Source organism: Puma concolor, chromosome A3, assembly GCF_028749965.1.
Source record: "Puma concolor isolate L17-30 chromosome A3, mPumCon1.1.hap2, whole genome shotgun sequence".
Classification (NCBI taxonomy): Eukaryota; Metazoa; Chordata; class Mammalia; order Carnivora; family Felidae; genus Puma; species Puma concolor.
In genome coordinates, this window is record NC_141669.1 from 55,561,063 (window position 1) to 55,583,476 (window position 22,414).

The following is a 22,414-nucleotide window of genomic DNA, read 5'->3' on the forward strand; positions in this document are numbered from 1 at the left end:
GTACATACATCATTTCTAATGTTCTTCTCTATGGAATGCTAGCCATAAAACCACTGCAAGGACACCTGGGTGGCCCAGTTGGTTGAGCATCCTACTCTTGATTTCCGCTCAGGTCATGATCTCATGGTTTGTGGGATAGAGCCCCATGTCAGGCTCTGCGCTGACAGCGTGGAGCCTGCTTGAGACTCTCTCTCTCCCTCACTTTCTGCCCCTCCCCTATTCGTCCACATGCATGCTCTCTCTCTCTCAAAATAAATAAATAAACATTAAAAAAAAACCTACTACATATGTTGGAAGAAGGCATAAAGGCAGAAGGGCATAAAGTGGCATAACTTCCAGTAAGCAATATTGCACGATATTCTAGTAACATTGCCACTCACAGCTCAGGGGCCAGAGATAGTCATGTGGTCATACTTCACTGAAAGTAAGGGTATGAAGTGTAGCCTTTAGGTAGGCATACCACCATTCTGAAATAAATTAGGGAATTCCTACTCAGGAATTAGGGAAAATGGACATCAATTTTGCATTAGTAGTTACAAAACACCATTAGTATGGCTTTTGGGCGAGACAGATTGGCAACATCTACCAAAATGTTAAATATTCATATTCTTTAAACTAAAAAAAAACTATTTTCAATGCATTTTTTAGAGAGAGAGAGTGCAAGAGGGAGAAAGAGAGAAAGAGCGAGAGAGAGAAAGAGAAAATCTTACGCAGACTCCATGCTCAGTGCAGAGCCTGTTGCGGGGCTTGATATCATGACCCTGGGATCATGACCTGAGCTGAAATCAAGAGTTGGACACTCAACTGACTGAGCCATACAGATGACCCTAAAAATTTTATTTTTAGAAGTCCTTTATATATATTTACTCTCACATATGTAAATACACAAAAATGTATATATGTGCTTATTATAGCACAGCACTATTTATAATATCAAAAAATTAGAAACAGGGGGTGCCTCAGTGGCTCAGTTGGTTAAGTGTCTGACTCTTGACCTCAGCTCAGGTCATGATCTCATGGTTCATGAGATCAAGTCCCACATCGGACTCTGCACTGGCACCGTGGAGATTGCTTGGGATTCTCTCTTTCTCTCTGTCCCTCCTCCACTCTTTCTCTCTCTCTCTCTCAAAATAAATAAACACTAAAAAAAAACTGGAAACAAACTAAATATCCATCAACAAATTGTCCAAGAAACTATAATATACACTATGGGATATTATGGAGCTATGAAAAAAGAGTAAGATGACTAGAAGTACTGACATGGATATGAGGTATTACTAAATTAAAAAGCAAGTTGCAGAATACTACACATATTATAATAAGTGCAATATTATCTCATTAGTAGAGTTTTTAAATGTGTATTTAGTTATTTTTTGAGATAGAATGGGCAAGGGAGGGAGGGAGAGAGAGAGAGAAGATGAGAATGAATCCCAAGAAGAGCCCCGACATGGGGCTTGATCCCACAAACCGTGAGATCATGGCCTGAGCAAAAATCAAGAGTTGGACGCTCAACCAACTGAGCCACCCAGGTGCCCCTAGTAGAGTTTTATTATATATATTTCTGGAGGTGTATCAAAATCTTTGTGGACAGAGGAAGGAGCCTGTGTTATTTGAAAGAGCTGCCACTAGGGCGCTTGGGTGGCTGTTGGTTAAGCATCTGACTTCAGCCCAGATCATGATCTCATAGTTCATGAGTTTGAGCCCCACGTTAGGCTCTGTGCTGACAGCTCAGAGCCTGGAGTCTGCTTCGGATTCAGTCTCCCTCTCTCTGCTCCTTCCCCAGCTCACACTCTGTCTCTCCCTCTCTCTCAAAAATAAACAAACATTAAGAAGAAAGAAAGAAAGAAAGAAAGAAAGAAAGAAAGAAAGAAAGAAAGAAAGAAAGAAAGAAAGAGCGAGCTGCCAGAAACTCTAAAAGAGAGAATCATAGTTAATGACTGTGAGCTGAACCCCTGATAACAAATAAATGAGTGGAGTCCATGGTCAGAGAAAGTGTTACCAATCTGGTTTTCAGAAGAGTTCTGCTTGTACCAAATTTTCACCAAAATGTTGGGTAGGCCAATCAGATGTAAGGTCTCTGTGGCACGCTTTAATGATGAAACTGGGGTGGTTCCTGGCAAGATGATGAACAAGATATCCTGATGTACTGCAATGGTGCTACATCAAGGGGACGACATGCTTTTTAATACACTGACCTCTCACCAGAAACAAAGGGAACTTTCCAATGATAATAAGCAAAAGAATAACATACAAACATGCATAGTAAGCTAAAACCAGGATCGAGAAAGGAAAGAAAACTGTAAATTTGGAAGATAAATGCCAATGTCAGTCACAAATGCAGGGACTGGAAGCTAAAGTCACCCTGCTGCTGGAGCCCATTCCCTCATTAAGAAGGTTAAAGCTGTCTCCTATTGGTGGTACACATGACTCTAGGAATAAGTAAATGCAAATCCATTTTGGACAAGGGTGTCATTAATTCAGGTTTACAGGATTCTCACAGATTATGTAAAACTAAAAAAAAAAAAAAAAATCACAATAAAAAATTACCAAACAAGACATAATGATTATATCACTTAGAACTAAATGTAACATCACATGGCAAAAAACCCCAAATAATGGTGGCTGAAACATGTGTTTATTTGTTTTCATATTAAACAAACCAAGAAATAGGTATTCAGGGAAGGTTTATCACAAATTCATCAGGGACCTGTTTTCTTATGGTTCATGAACCCTCTGAGATCTTGGTTATGATCATTATTCTTGTGATCCCAGGTGGCTGCTGGAGCTCCAGCTATCCACATTCCAGACCATTATGGAAGGAAGGACAAGAAAAGCATAACTATTCTCTTTAAAAACATATTTTGGAAGTTGTACATAGCACTTCCACTTAGAACTTATTGGCAAAATTCTAATCCCAAAGGTCACATCTGGATGTCAAAACAAAAACTAGGGAGTTTAAACTGGCTGGCAATAAGTATGGCTAAAAATTAGTATTTTCATTCCTAGGAAGGAATGGAAGAATGGATACTTACTGACCACTAGCAGTCTTTGACATAATGAGTATATAGTAGGCTGAAAAATGGGCCCCCAAAATATCCCAGACCCAATCCCTGGATCCTGTGAACATTACCACGAAAAAGGGGACTTTGCAGCTGGAAACTAAGATTAAGATTGAGATGGGGCAATTATCCTGGATTATCCAAGTAGACCTTAGATGCAATCACAAGTATCCTTATAAGAGGAAAGAAGGAGATTTGACTACAGAAGTAGGACATGTCATGATGGAAGCAAGAGGCTGGAGTGATGCAAGGCAGGGGTCCCAAGCCAGGGAATGAGGGCAGCCTCCAGAAGCTAGAAAAGAGAAGGAAATCGATTCTGCCCTAGAGCATCCAGAAAAAAGCAGCCCTTTCAATACCTTGGCTTTAACCAAGTGATTTTGGACTTCTGGCTTCCAGAAATGTCAGAGAATGAACCTGCACTGTTTTAAATCACTAGTTTTGTGATCATTTGTTATAGCAGTTATAGAAAACTAATAAAAAGAGTCAGAAGAAACAAAAACCAAATATAGTGCTCCTTCAAGAGTTCAGATGTTGTAATGATCAGATACTGTAAACACTTTATTTTTAATTTTTATTTATTTTTATTTGAGAGTGAGAGAGGCAAAGGGAGGGGGAGGAGAGAGGGGGAGAGGGAGGCAAGGAGGGAGGGAGAGAGAGAGAGAGAGAGAGAAAATCCTAAGCAGGCTCCACCCTCACCATGGAGCCCAACATGGGGCCCAATCCCATGACCCTGAGATCATGACCTGAGCTGAAATCAAGAGTTGGATGCTGACCCAACTGAGGCAGCTAGGTGCCTCTGGAAACACTTAAAAGAAAGTTCAAATATAATTTAAAGATAAAAAATTTTCATGTTAAAAATGTGTGTGGAAGAGACTATCAACAATGACCTAGAAATCAGAAATGGAATCCATTTCAGAAATGAAAAATTATAATCTTTTTATGAATAACAAATGGATGGGTTAAACAGAAGATTAAAAATGGCTGAAAAAAGAATTGATAAGCTATAGAAAAGAGCTGAGGAAATTATCTGTAAAACTGTGCAGAGACATGGGGAGATGAGAAGGATGACATATAAGTTAAACAGTATGGAAGATAGAAAGGGCAAGAGAGGAGAGATAATGTTTGAGGTGATAAAATATGATGAAAGCCATGAATCCACAGTTACAGGAAGACCAACACATAGCAGGCAGAATAAAAAAAAAAATCTACACCTACACACATTTTTGTATGATTCCACAAAATGCCAAAGATCTTAAAAACAGCTGGAGAAAAAGGATCACCTATAAAGGAAAGGCAAGTGGGGTGACAGTCGACTTCTCAGTAACAACAAGGGAAAACAGACCAATAGAATATCTTCCAGCTCATTAACATACTGTCAAAATGAGACTGTAGTTCAGGAAAGGTATTTTTTTAAAAACAAGAGCTAAATAAAGATATCTTCAGAGTACAAAGAATGAGAGAATTTACAATGAATGGTTCTTAACTAAATGAATTTCTAAAGGATATCATTCAGGAAGAAGAAAAATTATCTCAGTAGGAAAGTCAGAAATATAAGCAGGAATGATAAGCAAAAATATCTGGCAAACATGAAGGCTAAACTGAGGTAAATGTGAACAAACATTATCTGGATATGATTAATAATATAATACAAATATAATAATATAATGATATACAAATACAAGTTGAAATCAAATGAGATACTACCCACCCACTATCTTAGCAAACACGAATAAGCCTGACAATACCTAGTGTTGGTGAGAATGTGGAACAAGGACTCCTACATATGGCTGAAGAGTGTAGACTGGTGCAAACACTTCGGAAAATAATTTGACTCTGCAACACCCTAGAGAAATTCTTGCACATATGGACTTGATGACAAGTTCAAAAATGTTCATAATAGCATTGTCTGCAACAGCAGAAACTGGAGACAATCCAAATGCCCTTCAATGGAGAATGTACAAATAAACTGTGGTCTATTTTCACAAATGGAGTCCAGCAGTGAAAACGATGACAGCACAGTCAACTGACACAATAGGGATGAATTTTAGAAACATGTTGAATGAAAGAAAATTTTTTTTACATTTATTTATTTTTGAGAGACAGAGTGTAAGCAGAGGAAGAGCAGAGAGAAAAGGAGACACAGAATCTGAAGCAGGCTCCAGGCTCCAGCACAGAACCTGACGCTGGGCTCAAACCCATGAACTGTGAGATCATGACCTGAGCCGAAGTCAGACACTCAACTGACTGAGCCACCCAGGGGCCCCTAGAAACATAATGTTGAATTTTAAAAAACGTAAGTCATGAGAGATTATGTATAATATGATTCTACTTTTTAAAAGCTCAAAATCCACACTAAAACTATAATTTTAAGGATATCTACCTATGTGGTAAAGGCTATTTTACATGCCTAGAGGGTGATAAACACAAAATGGTGATTTCTTCAGGGAGTTAGGCTGGAGATGGAATGAAAAGGAGCAAGTAAGTCACTTCAAAGATATTGGTAGTGATGGAGCTTTAAAGTTGCATGGTGGCTTATGTTATTATTATGCTTTGTAACATACATGCCTTATTTATACACTTTATCCATCAATTATTACACAACAAAATAAAAAAAATAGTGAGGGTCTGGCTCAAAGCCAGATTGCCTGGGTTTCAGGCCTGGTGCTACTACTTAACTGGTTGTGTGACTTTAGGTAAATCCCTTAACCCCTTAAATCCCAGGATTCTCACCCTTAAAATAAGGACAATGATAGTTCCTATCATCCAGAGTTGTTATGAGGTTTGTATAAGATAATGCTTGTAGAGCACTTACTAAGTGCTCAGTAAATGTAAGGAGCAGTTATTGTGATTACTCTTATTTTGGTCACTGTGTGCAATTGAGCTCTGCCAGTGTGCAATCCAGTCAGCTTCACCTCTACTTCCCCAGTACATCTCCTTTTTCATGCCCAAATCCTTACCCTCTCCTCCCTACTCCCACATACAAATATGAGCATGGGCAGCATCTAGAACTTGTCTGACAGAGCATTTAAAAGCACACATATGGATGCCAAGAAGGGAATCCTAAGCATGAAGAGACAGAATATTCTTTGTGTTAAGGCCCAGCAGATGTGGCTTTTGCTTCAGAATGTGTTTGGATGGTTCTGTTTGGCTCTTTATAAAACTCTGAATGACTAATGTATAAGTGATGCATCCTTAGGGTTGCAACCAGGACATTCAACTCTGACTAAATAAAACAAAAAGGCATCCCTTTAGGGAGATTTGGATGCTGATAGGATCTGAATGGGCTGTGGAAAATGCTTCCAGAAGTGGGATCCCTGAGGAATAATGAAGGCACAGTTGATCAGGGCAGTCTGACAAACCCTGCTAGAATCCTGGCAGCAAAAGTCTTGAGCTGAAAGTTCTGTTTCATTGTGCCTTAGGGAATGGAGAAAAATAAGTACAAACTCACCCTTTCCCTCCACTTTCTTCTTTTTTTAGCTCTCGTGTAGCACAGGCCGCTTGCATCTGGCTCAGGAACTAGGCATTTTGCAACCTGTTTTGGAGTGGTTCCCTTTGTGTTCTCTGGAATTGCAGCTGGTTTCCTTGGCTGGAAACAAAGATGGAAAGAGAAGCTCATATCTAGCTGCCTTCACTCTCCTCCAATCCCCTAACTCAGTAAATACAATCCATGGCGTGATGCCTAATGTAGGCCTTCTGTCCATGCCTGCTGGCTCCCAATTCTTTCTCAGACTTTTGTCTTCTTTGGCTACTGCCACTGTTTCATGCAATGGGTTGGTCTGCATCCCCCTAAAAGATGTGCTGAAGTCTGTATTCGTCAGGGTTCTCTAGAGAAAAAAAAAATCAACAGGAAGTAATAGAGATATATAGGAAGAGATTTTATTGTGAGGGACTGGCTCACATGATTATGGAGAATGAGAAGTCCTGTGATCTGCAGCTGGCATGCTGGAGGCCCATAAAAGCCCATGGTATAGTTCCAGTCCTAACATGAAGGCTTGAGAACCATGAGCATCAGTGTCACTGGACAGGAGAAGATGGATGTACCAGTTCAAGCACAGAGAGCAAATCTGCACTTCCTCTATATTTTGGTCTAGTCAGACCCTCAACAGGCTTGATGCCTACCCATAATGGGGAAGGCAATCTCCTCTACTCAGCCCACTTATTCAAATATTAATCTCATCCAGAAATACCCTCACAGACATGCCTAGAAATAATGTTTAACCAAATATCTGTATATGCATCCTATGGCCCAGTCAAATTGACATGTAAAATTAACTATACTCTGCCTCCCTGAAGCCTTACAACCTAGAAGTTAAGTCAATCATTAACCCTATTTTGTAGAAGAGGAAACAAAGGTTAAGGGTTTAAGTAGCTTGTCTGAGGTGACCCAGCTATAAAGCAGTAGAGCCAAGATTCAAGCCAGCATATCTGCCTTCAGAGTTGGTGTTCTTGGCCCACTCAGTTGAGGCCCATCAAAGGTGAGGGACTGCAGTTGACCCACAGAATCTGTCTTAGTTGGCAGCTGTGCAATAGCCTTCATGGCCTCTCTGTTATGGTCCTTTTCTCAAACTTTGGCATATATAAGAATCATTTGGAAGAGAGGCTCAGCCACTCACGCAAATTTCTATCCTCCCAGAAAGTCCCTTCTAGTAGGTCTGGGATGGGGCCCAGGAGTCTGCATTTCGAACCATGTAGCTCTATAGGATATGTGTCCAGTCAGGAATTACAGGATAAACTTACCTTTTTTTTTTTTTTTTTTTTTTTTAAAGTAGGCTTCAACTTGGGGCTTGAACTCACAACCCTGAGATCAAGACCTGAGCTGAGATCAAGAATTGGATGCTTAACCAACTGAGCCATTCAGGCAGCCCAGGATAAGCTTACTTTTAGACAGCATGTTACTTACCTTTTCAAATAATAAGCTGATGTGGTTTTAGGTGAAATAACCTTTCAATTAAAGCAAAGGATCAAACTGTTAATCTGAACAAAATATAATACATACATTCCAGGAAGTCCAAAGGCTGTTCAAAAGGTCTGAGAAACAGGTGGAAAATGGAGTATTGTATCTTTTTCAAATTAAAAATTGGACTCATTGCTTTAAATTTAGAAATATTTCACTTGAAAACACAACTGAGCGTATTTTTTGAAAAGGGAACATCTGTTTACAAGTTTATCTTATCACTACCAATTTCTGAATATATTGCATTTTGTGTGGTCTCAGACCACATCTTTTGAAAAATGTATTTATTTCCATGCCCCTATGGTCCTATCTACAGGCAGAAAGAACCACACTCTACAGGTGTGAGGCTGCTCCACACCTAGGGCCATTGTAACATGGATCGGGGAGGATACTTGCAACGAGGTAAGTGTTGTTCACCGTGTTGCAAACAGAATTAAGAGCCTCTCTATTACTCTTTCCGTAGGAGGAGATTGCATTAATGTCCTGTCCAGATTACATTTCTCCTGGGCTGGTGACTAGGACATTTCTTTGTCCAGATAATTGGTAGTTATATACTGCTCTTCTTGCTTGTTTAACCTCACTTGCTCTACCTACTTCTTCCTTCTTTCCACTGACAAACCTAGCCTTTATTGACAGATATAGTTTTCTGAAAAAAATTCCCAGGCTGGATACTAGGTTGGTGACAAAAGAGTTCCAGCCCAGCCCTCTCTTCCCACTAATTCTCTTCCCCTACCCCCAACCCCCACCATCATGCTCCTTCCAAAGAAAAGTATCAATGCAGTTGGAAAATCTTAAACCAATTAGATTTTAAACCAATTAGTTATTAAATTGGGTCTCTTAAACCTTAATGAGGGTAGCTGTAAGTTTTAACATTTTACTTCAAGCCTATATATGATTTATTTCATACCTACTAAGTGTCAGACTGTACAGGGCATCAACGTGAATAATTATATTTGGTCATTACAACTGACCTGCAAGGCCGACAACTGTGTTCAATTGTTTGGAAGCTTTTGTTCTAAACTATTTTGTTCTTTTTTTTTTTTTTAATTTTTATTTATTTTTGAGAGAGAGAGAGAAACAGAGAGAGCTTGAGACAGGGAGAGGGAGAATCTCAAGCAGGCTCCACACCCAGTGAAGAGCCCGACATGGAGCCTGATGTGTGGCTTGATCCCACAACCCTGGGATCATGACCTGAGCTGAAATCAAGAGTCAGACACTTAACCGACTGAGCCACCCAGGCGCCCCTAAATAATTTTGTTCTTAATCTCATTTAGGGGCGCCTGGGTGGCTTGGTCGGTCGAGTGTCCGACTTTGGCTCAGGTCATGATCTCACGGTCTGTGAGTTCGAGCCCCGCTTCGGGCTCTGTGCTGACAGCTCAGAGCCTGGAGCCTGTTTCAGATTCTGTGTCTCCCTCTCTCTCTGCTCCTCCCCTGTTCATGCTCTGTCTCTCTCTGTCTCAAAAATAAATAAACGTTAAAAAAAAAATCTCATTTAAAAAGTAGTAATTTAAAGGGGCGCCTGGGTGACTCAGTCGGTTAAGTGTCTGACTTTGGCTCAGGTCATGATCTCACAGCTTGTGGGTTGGAGCCCTGTGTCAAGCTCTGTGCTGACAGCTCAGAGCCTGGAGTCTGCTTCGGATTCTGTGTCTCCCTCTTTCTCTGCCTTTCCCCCATTTGCACTCTGTCTCTCTCTCTCTCTCTCTCTCAAATAAACATTAAAGTTTTTTTTTAAAGTAATACTTTAATTTTATATAGATAATATATGCACAAAATCTAAAGGCAATTGAAAAAGCCAATCCAAAATGAGATGTAGTATAAGTGCAAACTGCACACTGGATCTTGAAGGCTTAATATGAAAAAAAAGAATGTAATACGTCTCATTAATAAGTTTTTTTAAAGTTTATTTTGAGAGAGAGAGAGAGAGCACACATGAGTGCAGGGGAGGAGACAGAGAAGAAGAGAGAGATTCCCAAGCACTCTTTGTGCTGTCAGCACAGAGCCTGATGAGGGGCTCGATCTCATGAGCCATGAGATCATAACCCGAGCTGAAATCCACAATCAGATGCTTAACTGAGCCACGCAGGCACCCCTCATTAATAAGTTTTCTACTGATTAAATGTTGAAATGATAATATTTTGGATATATTGGGGCTAAGTAAAATCTTCTGTTAAAATTAAATTCACCTGTTTCTTTTTTTTTTTTTAATTTTTAATGTTTGTTTTTGAGAGAGAGACACACACAGAGCACGAGTCGAGGAGGGGCAGAGAGAGCGAGTGAGACACAGAATCCGAAGCAGGCTTCAGGCTCCAAGCTGTCAGCACAGAGCCAGAAGTGGAGCTCGAACCCACAAACCCAGAGATCATTACCTGAGCCAAAGTTGGATGCTTAACCGACTGAGCCACCCCAGAACCCTGTGTTTCTTTTTTTTAAAAAAATGTGACTACCAGAAAAATTTAAATTACATGTGTGACTTGCGTTGTATTTCTACTGGACAGAGCAGTGCTGAAATAGGAAGAAGAAACCACCCCTTTGCAGACTCAAAGGGAAGACTTAAGTGGAGGCAATGGTGCATGACAGGTGACATAGAACAAGCTCTGGTAAATAACAGGGAGGGGATCAATTAATATTCTCTATTTAACATTTAGTTCCTGTTAAGGATGTAAAAGTTGACATTGAGACCATGGCTTGTCTTCTACCTTCAGTCAGGTATTCTGCTTTCACAACAATGGCACTTAGTGTTCAAATCTATCAGAACTCCTCAGCGAGCCTCCACCCCCAATCTGAGCATTGTATGCCGCCTGCAGAGACTCAGTCCTCAGTCACAATCTTGAGGGATTTAAGACTACTTCATTTCATTCCCAGAGCCCTTTTCCTTTTATGAAAACCTGGCCCACTGACACTATGAGTCCTTATTTAGAAAACAAGCATACAGGCATATCTTTTAAGATATCTTTTAAGATAAGGAAATCTAAGCCTTCCATATATAAATGTTTAGCTGGTTACAGTGAGCCTAAAGCTGAAATCAATATAAATGGTGTCTTGGATAGAATTCCTTAGAAGCAGAGCTTGACACAGGGACTTGGGTACACATGATTTACTAAGGCAGTGCTCTTTAGGTAGGTAGATAATTAGAGGCAGGAAGACAAGGAAGCAGGATAAGGAAGGGGAGAGATCTGAGCATGAGCATTGCCTAGGTGAAATCTAACCTTGGCCTGATCCATGGTGGGTAGTCTCTGGAGCCATGCTGTCCAATAAAAGTTACTGCTATGTTGGGAATGTTCTATGTAATTGGCACTGCCCAGTATAGTTACCACTAGCTACATATAGCCATCGAGCATTTGAAATGTGGCTAGCATAACTGACAAACTTAATTTTTAATTTAATTTAATTTAAAGAGCTACATACTGCTAATGTCTACTGCATTTGGACAACGTAGTGCTGGAGTATAAGCCTCAAGACAGAACAGGGAGGAGGAGGCTGGCCCCTTGTGCTCTCATTGGCTGTGGGCTGCCCTAGCCTTGGTGGGAGGGTGGATGGGGCATAATTTCCCAGGCAAGGCTGTTAGCAGGGGACATTCACACTGCTGATGAGTGGGTATACTGGCCAAGTAAAGGTGATGAGGTGCACCCCAATGCCCACTACATGTTAGTTCTCGACTAGATCTCCTGACATCTTATTTTCATCCCTCCTCATGGATTCTCCAAGAACTGAATTGTAGCCATAGAATAACCTGAAGCCAACAGCTGGCCATGTGCTTCATGCAGAACAAATCTCCTAATCCCCAGAGCTGTGGGTTCCTCTCCACTCCATTCTCAAATCTTCCCTGGCAATTCTACTGGTTTGCTGGTCCCAGGAAGAGGGTCATCATATTTTGCATAGGTATGCAGAAGGAATTTTTCTGTGGGCTTCTGATTATTAGCTTTTTCAGCCATAGAGAGGAACTCTATTTGATTTTACAATATCTACTACAATCTTTGAGATGGCTAACCCAACAGCTCTAAAAAAAAGAGAAAAAACAAAACCAACTTTGCCCTTTTCCATGCTGAAGTGTCATAGATCTGAAGTTATAAATGAGGAAACCTGAGTTCATGTTTTATTTATACCTATTACATTTAATTTATGGTGTTGGAAAACATATTCATCTTAATTTATGCAGGAATTAACTTTGGTAGAGATTAATTTTGAATCTATGGCCCCTTCCTAAAGTATATCATCTCTTTTCATAATCTTGGCTTGCAGACAGAGATGGTAGTGAGTGGGGGGGGGAAAAAAGAAAGAAAAACAAAACCATAAACAAAACCAAAAAACTTTAAAGGGGAAATACTTTAGGTCCTTAAAATGAGAATAACATGTTTTAGAATTAGGATACCTTCAGAATTCACAGAATTTAGAATTTATATAATGGTTCTTTCTACTGAGTTCAGACATCCAGTAGGTTTTAGATGAAAATACATAAAACAGAAGAAAATAAAAAATAGGACCTTGGCACATATTAATACTTAAGAATTTAAGAATTCTGAAATATTTAATCAGTATTACACACGTTATCTATGCTACATCTTTATAGATTACCAGGTAAGTGTGTGTGTATGTGTGTTAGGAGAGGAAAGGGATGGGAAGGAGTGGGAGATCACTGTGTCAAAAAATCAAAGGAAGGTGCCTAGCTGGCTCAGTCGGTAGAGCATATGACTCTTGATCTCAAGGTCATGAGTTCAAGCACCACGCTGGGCATAGAGCTTATTAAAAAAACAAAAACAACAACTTAAAAAATCAAAGGGAAGCACAAAATACAGCTTTGAGTCTCTGGACAGTCAAGGAAAAAAGGGAACAATAGATATCATGCCTAATACAAGAAAGTATATTAGTTTGCCAAGAGGAACTAATTTTGGTTTTGTTTCAGAAAGTTGTCTATCTAAATAAAGAAAGCTGTTCTTTATTAAAAACAACAACAACAACAAAAAACAAAAAAAGAAAACTAGGGGCGCCTGGGTGGCTCAGTTGGTTGAACATCCTACTTTGGCTCAGGTCATGATCTCTCAGATCTAGTCACACCTGCTTCTTCCTGTTTAAGCCTCAGGAAGTCAGTGCCACTAGGTGGATAGAGAAGGAAATAAAGTGAGTTGTCTCCCACCCTTCCCAAGGCAGATGACACCCTCTTTCCACAGCCATTATGGTCTCCACCGCTGTTATGGTTTCCTTTCCTGAGCCCCTGGCACTGTCTTCACCCCAGGAGCCAGCTGGCACCCAGAACTACAGGCCACCTCTGGTGATGGGACAGGTGTGCCAAAGGAGGGCATCTGGGGAGAGGGTACCAAAAAGCACTCCCTCAATAATGGGGTCTTGTCTGTTAATTTTTACTTGAAAAAAGGCAGGGGCATTCTACCTATCTATGTGTTTTACTGGACAAAAGAAGAGAGTATATATAATATTAAGTCATCGTTCTGTAGATTACCTGACCAAGTGAGTGATTCTGGTTTGCTTCTTGACTGTGTCGTTGGCAGTTGCATGTTTAGTTCTGAAAGGGAGAACAAATCTCTGTCCTTCACCAGCACTGCACAAAAAGCAATGCAGGAAGCTTAGTCAAGTGCGCAAATCTCTACTATCAACTTTTCTGCCACATATGGGGGAATTACTGGCCCTTGAAAGCTATCACAAACAGATAAGAAGCAAGGTTATAACACGATTTGACACGGAGTTTTGACGGGCTCCACTCAGAAATGTGGAAAGTGCGGCTTTAAAGACACCATTTCAGGAGATTAAGATTTGAAATTGTGTTGCTTTATCTTGCTGTTTTCTTTCCACAGCCTTTTCCTTAGGCCTTGCGGTGGAGTTCTTTTTTTTCTTCCTTTCTTTCCCTAGTGTACATATGAAGGTTTGCAACGCTTCACGCTTGAAGACTTGAAGAAAACTGAGTAAATTTAATATGACCGACTTCATAGTCACTGGCTCCACATGCATTTGCTTGCTGTGAAGAGAAAAGCATGTGAGGAAAATATATTGCCACTGAAGGAACGGATCTGTCTCAAGTATAATTGCTCATTTTTATCCATCCCTTGTGTCTTACCAGAGAAGATTACTAAAGAGGCTAGACCTGCAGCACAAAGCCCTCTCAGCCAGATCTTCAGGATGGGCCACATCTCTTAGGCCTCCTTGTTCTCCATCCCAGGCACACCAGCAAGAGCTCAGCAAACACCAATTCCCTGGGTCCCTTCTCAATTCTCTGACATTCCTTGAGCTTTTTAAAATGCTTGAGTCCCTGAGCTCTTGGCAGCTGAAACAAAACCTGAAAGAAATCCACTAAGCTCCACAGTGTGTTAAACCCCTCCAACAGCAAGAGGCGAAACCCTTCTGTTTCCAGTCATGTGGATGCTGGAGCCACTGAGCTCAGATTACTGGGTTAATGCTCTTGGAGAAATTGAGCCCAAACTCTACATCCAGAAAGGAAAAGCAGATTGAGTCCTCAGCCCAGAGCTGCTTCTATTTCCTGAAAAGAAATGAGGAAGCAATCACTCATATCAGACTTTCTAGAACAATCCTGTTTGAGCTTTCCTACAAATTTTGTGGGCTATAAAAGAGCTTCTGTCCTTATTAGAGCAGATGCTCTAACTGTGGCTGGGGGTGGGAGATGGAGAGGTTGGGAAAATGTAGATCTAGCAGCTAACGGAAACTGAAGGTGGAGAACTGCTCCTATTGTTTCTGGGGGCCCACTGCAACTATTAGGGCAATGTGTTATGAGGAAGAGCTGTGGACCAGAACTGCAGTTGAAACTGGCTTATCTGTTTAGCACATTCTCAGTCTTGTCAATTAAACAGAAACCGGGGCTCTGACAAGTGTGGGGAAGGAAGAAGAATGACAAGGCATGGAGCTGGGAGCACTAGTAAAGGCTTAAAGCCTCTGGCAGCATCACATAGGTTGTGATGTACAGGCAGAGACTTTCCAAATGGCCCTGGGGACCTGGGATAGAGGTTAAGAGGGAAAGGGAGACTCAACAAAAGGAAAGTGTGGGACAAACTCTGCCTATTCCATTGTTTTGCTTAAGTCAGCCTTAGTTGATTTAGTTCTACATAATGAAATAAAAATGTTACCAGGAATAAAGAATCACCTAAGATACTGATCTCAATGATGTGACACATTGCCAGGGCCTTTGGTCAGGTCTGGTATGGTTTTAACAATATGGCCCTAGTCTGTCTTTCTCAGTACATCTTTATTTCTACCTTCCCATCAATCCAATCCCTTGCTCTTGTCCTTACCAACTCTTCCCCTTTCCCAGGCAGACCATGCACTTACACAGCTGTGCTGAGAGTATTCTCACTGCCTGGCAGAAGTCCTCCCTCTACTGTCTAAAGAAGTTCATTATCTGTTCTTCACGTTCCCTGTCAAGTTCCTTCTATAATGACTTTCCTAGCTCCCCAGACAAAACTAATCTTGTCCTTCTTTGAATTTCCATTTTTATGCTCTCTAGCATATGTTGGATTATGATGATTTTTTCATTCGTTTTGCTCTGCTAGATCATGTATGCTTTAAGTGGAGGGGTAGGGGAAATCAAAGTTAAGTTTAGTTACCTTGTCCTGCATTAAACTAAATGAAAAGTCTGAGATATGTTAAATATTGTCTTAGTATTTGGTAGATGTTTATAAAAGGAGGAAGTAAATAGAGGTAGAGAAAGCTCTATCTTTGTTTTCAGTGTTGCATACTGGCATACATACACACACATGAATATAAATATATAGAAGTACTATGTAACATATACCATGCTAGGCAATTTTACATGGATGTTTTTATTTAAGCCTCACAAGGGTCTGTCGTAAAGGTGAGGAAATAGAAATGATTAAGGATTTAAGTAATTTGCCCAAGGTCACGTAGCTAGTAATAGAGCGTAAATTCAGATTCAGATAATCCGACTCCAGAGCCCAAGATTTCATCTGTTACTATTAGTTACCACCTTATATCAGATCTATAATGGATAGCTGTTATTTTCTTGGCTGCCTGCCTGCCACTTTAAAAGCTGAAAAGTTCAGACATTGTCCCAGCCTCCTTTGCAGCTAGGATGCAGGCACTTGACCCAGGCTTGACAAAACAGATGCACCTGCTGGTGACTTTGAACTGGGAGCTGGTGACATAAAGAGACAGAGACAGTGGAGAATCCAGAGGCATCGAAATGGTGGTAGCAGGAGGAGTGCCATCCAAATCCAGTGTCTGTGGCTACTGGGTGACCTGCAGCATCTGTTTGTTGTTCAGTGGTAGGGGCGGTGGTGGTGGATTCCTCACCACATTGGTTAAGTGGTGTGCTCTTGGCTGGGATCCACTTGCTGCCTAGCTCCCTTGTTTGGTCTCCTTTTCTAGCCTGGTTCAAATCTTTTTGGAATGTCCTTGAATTATTTAATAACTCAGTAACAAATATATATAATCTTTTTTCCCCCTTTTTTCCCCACTAAGTCAGCCAGAGTTAGTTTCTGTTGCTTGTAGCCAAGACACTTGGCTGGTATAATATCCAAACCCATTGTCTTGCATATAGGTTCCTATATTCCTACCTGGAAAAAAAAATCCCACATGTGTCCAGAATTTTATGAAAGTTCAACTGAGTAGAGGATGAAGGTGGCAGATTGTGTATCATTGGGAAGAATGATTTCTAGCTCATCTATCTGACTACCTATTTATGATTCATACTGCAGTTTGCATGGATGAATTGCATGGGGAATTTTCAGTATGTTGCTACTATACTAGAATCCAGAAATGGATTTTTACCTTCCAAGTAAATTTGATGTCCAGGTCTAACTCTGATTTCCAGGTCTAATTCTAAAACATTTGTAATGAATTTAGCTTTTGAATAATAATAAGAAAAAATACTAAATATCTTTCCTGCTCATTACATGCAAAATGGCTTCCCCAAACTGTAGTACTTATGAAACTAAGATCACAGAGGAAGTTGAATTGCTGAATTATTTAATATAATCTGACTCATTAGAATCTTAGTTTCTGATATGGAAGAAGATATGATAGCTTACATAAAGATTATTGATAAATTCCAAAATGAAATTCACTTTGAAGAGAATGAAATGTGGCTGGGTGTAACTAATCTCTCTGTCCTAATTCAATGAGGGAGCTGAGTTTGCAGTTTGACAAAGGGGTTATAATTACAAGACATCTTGGAACTTCTGGAAGAAGCTACTGCTTCAGATTGGCAAGTGGCCCACTGAGATGTCAGATACTAGACACAAATAAACCTTACAGAGGCCAGAGGTTTGACCTTGGTAAGTCTAGACATACTAACATGATTATCATCACTCTAATCAGATTATAAAGTAAACACACACTCTACAAAGCAAAGAATCTCATGGAGTTATTTACAGGATGATGAAAAGCTGCTTTCTATCTTTACTGAGGACATAACAGGAAGATATGCGGTGGTTTTTAGCATGAGAGACTTTGGGATGATTAATGGTTTTGAACCAGGATTAATTTGGAGACATTTTTGGTGGAAAGGGAAGGGAGGCGTTACTGGCATCTAGTGGGTAGAAGCCAGGGATGCTGCTAAACATCCTATAATTCACAGGACAGTCGCCACAACAAAGAATTATCTGGCCCCAAAATGTCCAATAGTGCCAAGTTTGAGAAACCCTCAGTTAGACGTAAGAAAGAAATTTCTGAGTCTGAAATTATATAAATAGTGGAATGGGTTTACAGGTCCAGGACTAGTGTGAGGTGAGTTAAGTAGTTGCCTTAGGGTACAAAATTTAAGTCCCAAAAAATATCAGTTATCAAGATAAATAATATTTAAAAAAAAAACAAAGTCAATGCAAAAAAAAATCTATGATGAACAATATAACAAAATTTTAAATAAAGATAGGATTCAACAGGGAAGGGATTTGGGTATACAAAGTTGAAATATTATTTATCTTGACTACTGAGGCTTTGGCAACTCCTTCACCTGGCCCCTTTTAAATTTGTGCCTGAGGCAAGTGCCTCACTCCCCTCATCCTAGTCCTGGCCTGTTGGATTATTAAGGGCATGCAATTGTTTTAGCTAACGGGTGATTTGATTTGTTTATAACTAAACTGGGGTTAGTAAGGTCTCATAAAGTTAAACAAGAAGGCCTTTCCAGGTCTAGAATTTTAGATCTTAGTGACTACATTAAGTAAGGAAGCAATTCATTTATTAAACCCCATAGAATTTCCCTAACATGGGTTTTTAATTTCTCTGATTTATAGCCTGGCCTTGATGAGCCAAGATCACCTTCATTATGAATAGTAATATATGAATGGCACCCCAAAGAAATATGTGGCATTAACTGTGGTCTTGAGCAATACTCATCTATTGTAACTCACCCTTCCAGAAAAATAATCCTTGTATGACTTTTCCATTTTACTTAGCAAGTAAACTATTCCTGCTTCTTATCCTCTCTTCTCCCCAATCCCACTTCACCTCAAAATCAACTAAATATTCTTTTCTGGGCTCCATTGATTTTGACATTATTTTATATTACTTGTCCCTTTTGTCTCCTAGAATGCCCTAGATAGAATTTTTTAGGGGCCGGAGGAGAATATTTTAAATATTTTTCCTTCTAATTGGTTGGGGAAATATCTATAATTACTAAGTTTATGTATGTGGTATATAGAGTACTCACAACATAAGGCTGACCCCCTCAGAAATGTCAGATGAAAGATTCAAAGATAATTTACTATTCTGAGCAGGGCAAGATAGACAGTTATAAAAAATTACAGTAATATTACTAATTAGGAGAAATGTGGTCTTGGATCCATACCAGAACAAACACTCTAACCATTATAGATTGCTTACTATTAATCTCCCTGGTTTCCGTCTATGTGTGGCTAGCCTATTAGAGTACCTGTATTCAGCAAATGTACTTGTGCATAAAGTAACTGGATATGGGACCTACCACTTCCCCACATCCTGTCACTTAATCTAACTGACATATGTACAATTCCTTTTGATCTATGTTAACCATCTTTATCTCAATGCACATCTCAGCTTCCTATCTGTTATTTTACAAAATGCTTTAATCAGAGGGTAGCAACAAGTTGGGTTGAATTACAAGGTTTGGGTTTAGGATTTTTTTTTCCATTCTGTTAAAAACAAAGCAACATCAAACTTGGGCTCCTTCTTCCCAACCACGTAGTCATTGCTATTGTGATGAGCTATTTTGAGTTTATTTCTTGAAAAAAGAACAGAAAGAAAGAAGAGAAAAAGGACCTAAGGGACTAAGTGGTATATGGGTAGATGAAGAATAATTCTAATATTAATTGAATTGCCAAAGCTAGACATATCCAAATGTTTTCTTCCTTTTTCTCCTTTTTCTTTTATTTTTAATTTGTGGTCCAGCGGTAAATAGAAGTTCATGTGCATTTGTCTACTACTTAAGTAAAGGATGCATTTAATCGTCTAGGATTTGGGACTCTGAGCTGCCTAGATGTGTGCGTTCCAGAAAATCTACCAGAAAGAGCAGTACAGAGCACTAAGTGGAATGCATTTTGCCCTTGGGAAGAAGTCGTTTTAGTATTATGCATTTTGACTAAGGACAGGTCATAGGATCTAAATTGTATGTGGCTAGGTTTTTCAATCCACAAAATGGTGATGGCAATGTTTAAAGCTTCCTTTATAATAAACTGTATGCATGAATATTAACTTTGTGGGCTACCTATTGTTCTGTTGCAGAAAAAACAAAACAACTATGTTCTTTAGAGAATTTTACTAGACCTTGAAAGAAAATCAAATGAGACAAATGGGGTGTTTGTTCTCTTTTCTAAATACAGAATACTTTTTCTCTAAACAAATTTTACTCTACCTATTTTTATAATATATCCTGGTCAATTGTCCAGTTAATTTTCTTTCTTTTCAAGATTATTATATATATATTTTTATGATAGACTTCCAAGTGAAAAGAAAACAGCTTTTTAGAAAGTATATTGAAATGAAGCATGATATTCTATTGATGGGGCTAGTTAATCTAGCCATTGACTCAACAGGTTTGGGTTTATAACCGGTGAAGATATTTTTAGTTCTTAGGTAGAAATGAAATGATCAGGTTTTTCAAGCAACCACTTGCAGGACTTAGACACTAAAGCTTGAAGAGATGGGAACTCTGAAGAACCACTGAGAAAAACAGAACATATTCCTGAGGGTCCCTTGGAGACAAGTTGCAAGAGTGGAACCAAGATGGATTTATCATCTTGTTTTGTGAATATCAGAGAAGGAAAGAGGACATTTGCAAAGCATTTCCATGCTTCTCACCACACAGGGTATTGTAGCAGAAGATTCTGCTTATAGTCAGTGCTCAATAAATGAGATGCCAAGAATAAGGCTCTTAAAGGTTATGTGAGGGCTTGATGTGAGTTAATATGTGAGATTCTGGTTCTTTGCCATATCTGGTGGGTTCTTTGTGTAGTTATCAAGCTTTAAGGACTAATGACTTTGAGGGAACTAGAAGTACTGTGGAGTCATTGCTTCTAATTATGCTTCTTAAACATCTTATTTTTGCTGTTTCAAACATCTATTTTATGTTTTGCTTTTAGTACTGACACTTCAACATTGTCCCCTTCTAGAGGGGTGGAGAATATAGGGCAAAGTCAAGAAGTCTTTTCTACTGTGAATGTCCCCTCCTGTTTCTTGAAGAAGGGTGAGGAATCCGGAACAGAGTGTGATGCCACGGTTAAGACAGAGCGACAATTACACATGACAGGTAAGGAAAAGTTTCAAGTCCAAATACTTATTAAGTAGTGAACACAATTATTTAAGATCACAAGAACTTCACACTATTTTTTTCTCCTTAAAAATGACATTTTGATTTGATTATGTAGCTATTAATTTTAAAAAGGAGCCGATATTGGAAACATTAACCTGGAACTATATTTTTCTGTTGCTTTATATTAAAAAAAAAAAGACTATAGTGAATCTCTGTGTGAACTTCAGCCATGAGATCTGAACCAATGATGCTCTAGAGAGCAAAGAAAAGTGGGAAAATGTTCACATAAATGTTGACTGAAATAGTAGAGATGGGATCCTTTGTGAAGAAATAAGACACTCTAGCATTTCTTCAAGTGTGTTTGTTTGGTACAAATCAGTTATAAGGGTGGTTGTGGAGGTGCTTTAAAAATGACCCTGCTCCGGGGCGCCTGGGTGGCGCAGTCGGTTAAGCGTCCGACTTCAGCCAGGTCATGATCTCGTGGTCCGTGAGTTCGAGCCCCGCGTCAGGCTCTGGGCTGATGGCTCAGAGTCTGGAGCCTGTTTCCGATTCTGTGTCTCTCTCTTTCTGCCCCTCCCCCGTTCATGCTCTGTCTCTCTCTGTCCCAAAAATAAAAATAAACGTTGGAAAAAAAAAAAAAAAAAAAAAAAAAAAAATGACCCTGCTCCTCAGTGGTCTTGAGAAGAATCAAGGCCACAGACTGCAGTGAAAGATTTTCCAGGTAACATTGGAACATGTTTGGAAATACAGCTTTAGAATTCCTTCAGCCTCAGAGGACTGGCTCAGGGCAAAATCTCCAAACAAAACAAATTACTAAACATCCACAATGGAATAAGAAATGCTCCCTTAAGGTGTGTTTAATTGAGCCATTAATGCACAGTGAGGAGCGGCCCAAAGCACTTGCATTTCAACCTCCTGGCTCACTCACTTGGGCATACTAGGCATGTCAGCACAGCCTCGTAAAACACAACCAATTGTCTCTTATTCCGTAATTAACATCTTGTAAAGTTGACAATATGATTATGATTGAATTGAGCCAGAAATGAATTGGTACTTTTATCTGCATATAACATAGCTTCCTCTTGGGAACTAAAGGGATAGTGTGGATAGGAAGGGAGCTGCCCACTGTGTGAAGAAAAGCAAAAATAGTGTTATCAGAAGCTCTGTAAAACCTTTAAAGAATAACAAAGTAAGTGGATCTTAAAGGCTCTATAATACTTAATTTAATCAGCTTCCTCCTCTTTGGCATAAGACTGGCTGTGTATATAGCACTAAGGCAGAGTAGGAAGAACCAAGTGCCAGGTGCAATTTTACCTTCTTTTTATAGATTATCTCATCTAATCCTGCAAACCAATTATGAGGATGTTACAATTATCATCTCCTTTTACAGGTGAGGGAACTAAAGCACAGAGAGGAAAAGTAACTTGTAGAAGTTCACACAGCCAGAAGTTCTGTGCTAAGGTTACCACCTGGAATTCTAACTTCATAGTTATGCTTTGTACCATTATACCACACTGAGTTTTGTCTACTTTTTTTTTTTTTTTTAACTAAGCTTTATGCCCAATATGGGGCTTGAACTCATGACCCTGAGATCAAGAGTTGCATGCTCTACGGACTAAGTCAGCCAGTCACCGCCCCCCCCCCCCAAACTCTTAAAGCAATGTGTCTCAAGTTGGGGTCCGAAGACAAATTTTCCTGGAC

At 39.6% G+C, this 22,414-nt stretch overlaps 1 protein-coding gene and 1 long non-coding RNA gene across 5 annotated transcripts in view; one reads left to right on the forward strand and one right to left on the reverse strand.

Annotated features, from left to right (window-relative positions):
• LOC147582461 (uncharacterized) overlaps positions 1-22,414 on the reverse strand; it is a 60,395-nt gene that overhangs the window by 30,019 nt on the left and 7,962 nt on the right. Inside the window, exons 3-4 of one of the 4 annotated variants that reach the window (XR_015249147.1) lie at positions 13,466-14,497; positions 1,908-6,883 (exon numbers count right to left, since the gene is read on the reverse strand). Coding sequence is in view for 1 of the 4 variants with exons in the window: in XM_086700975.1 (XP_086557101.1) it covers positions 6,508-6,645 (138 nt within the window). In the remaining 3 variants the exon portion in view is untranslated. Of the gene's footprint in view, positions 1-1,907; positions 6,884-13,346; positions 14,498-22,414 lie in introns of those variants that run through there. The other 3 variants (XR_015249145.1, XM_086700975.1, XR_015249146.1) reach the window with 3 other exon arrangements.
• On the forward strand, positions 4,648-20,698 carry LOC147582462 (uncharacterized). Its single transcript, XR_015249148.1, has 3 exons — positions 4,648-5,352; positions 8,330-8,415; positions 20,544-20,698. It is a non-coding gene; the product is annotated as an uncharacterized LOC147582462 (long non-coding RNA).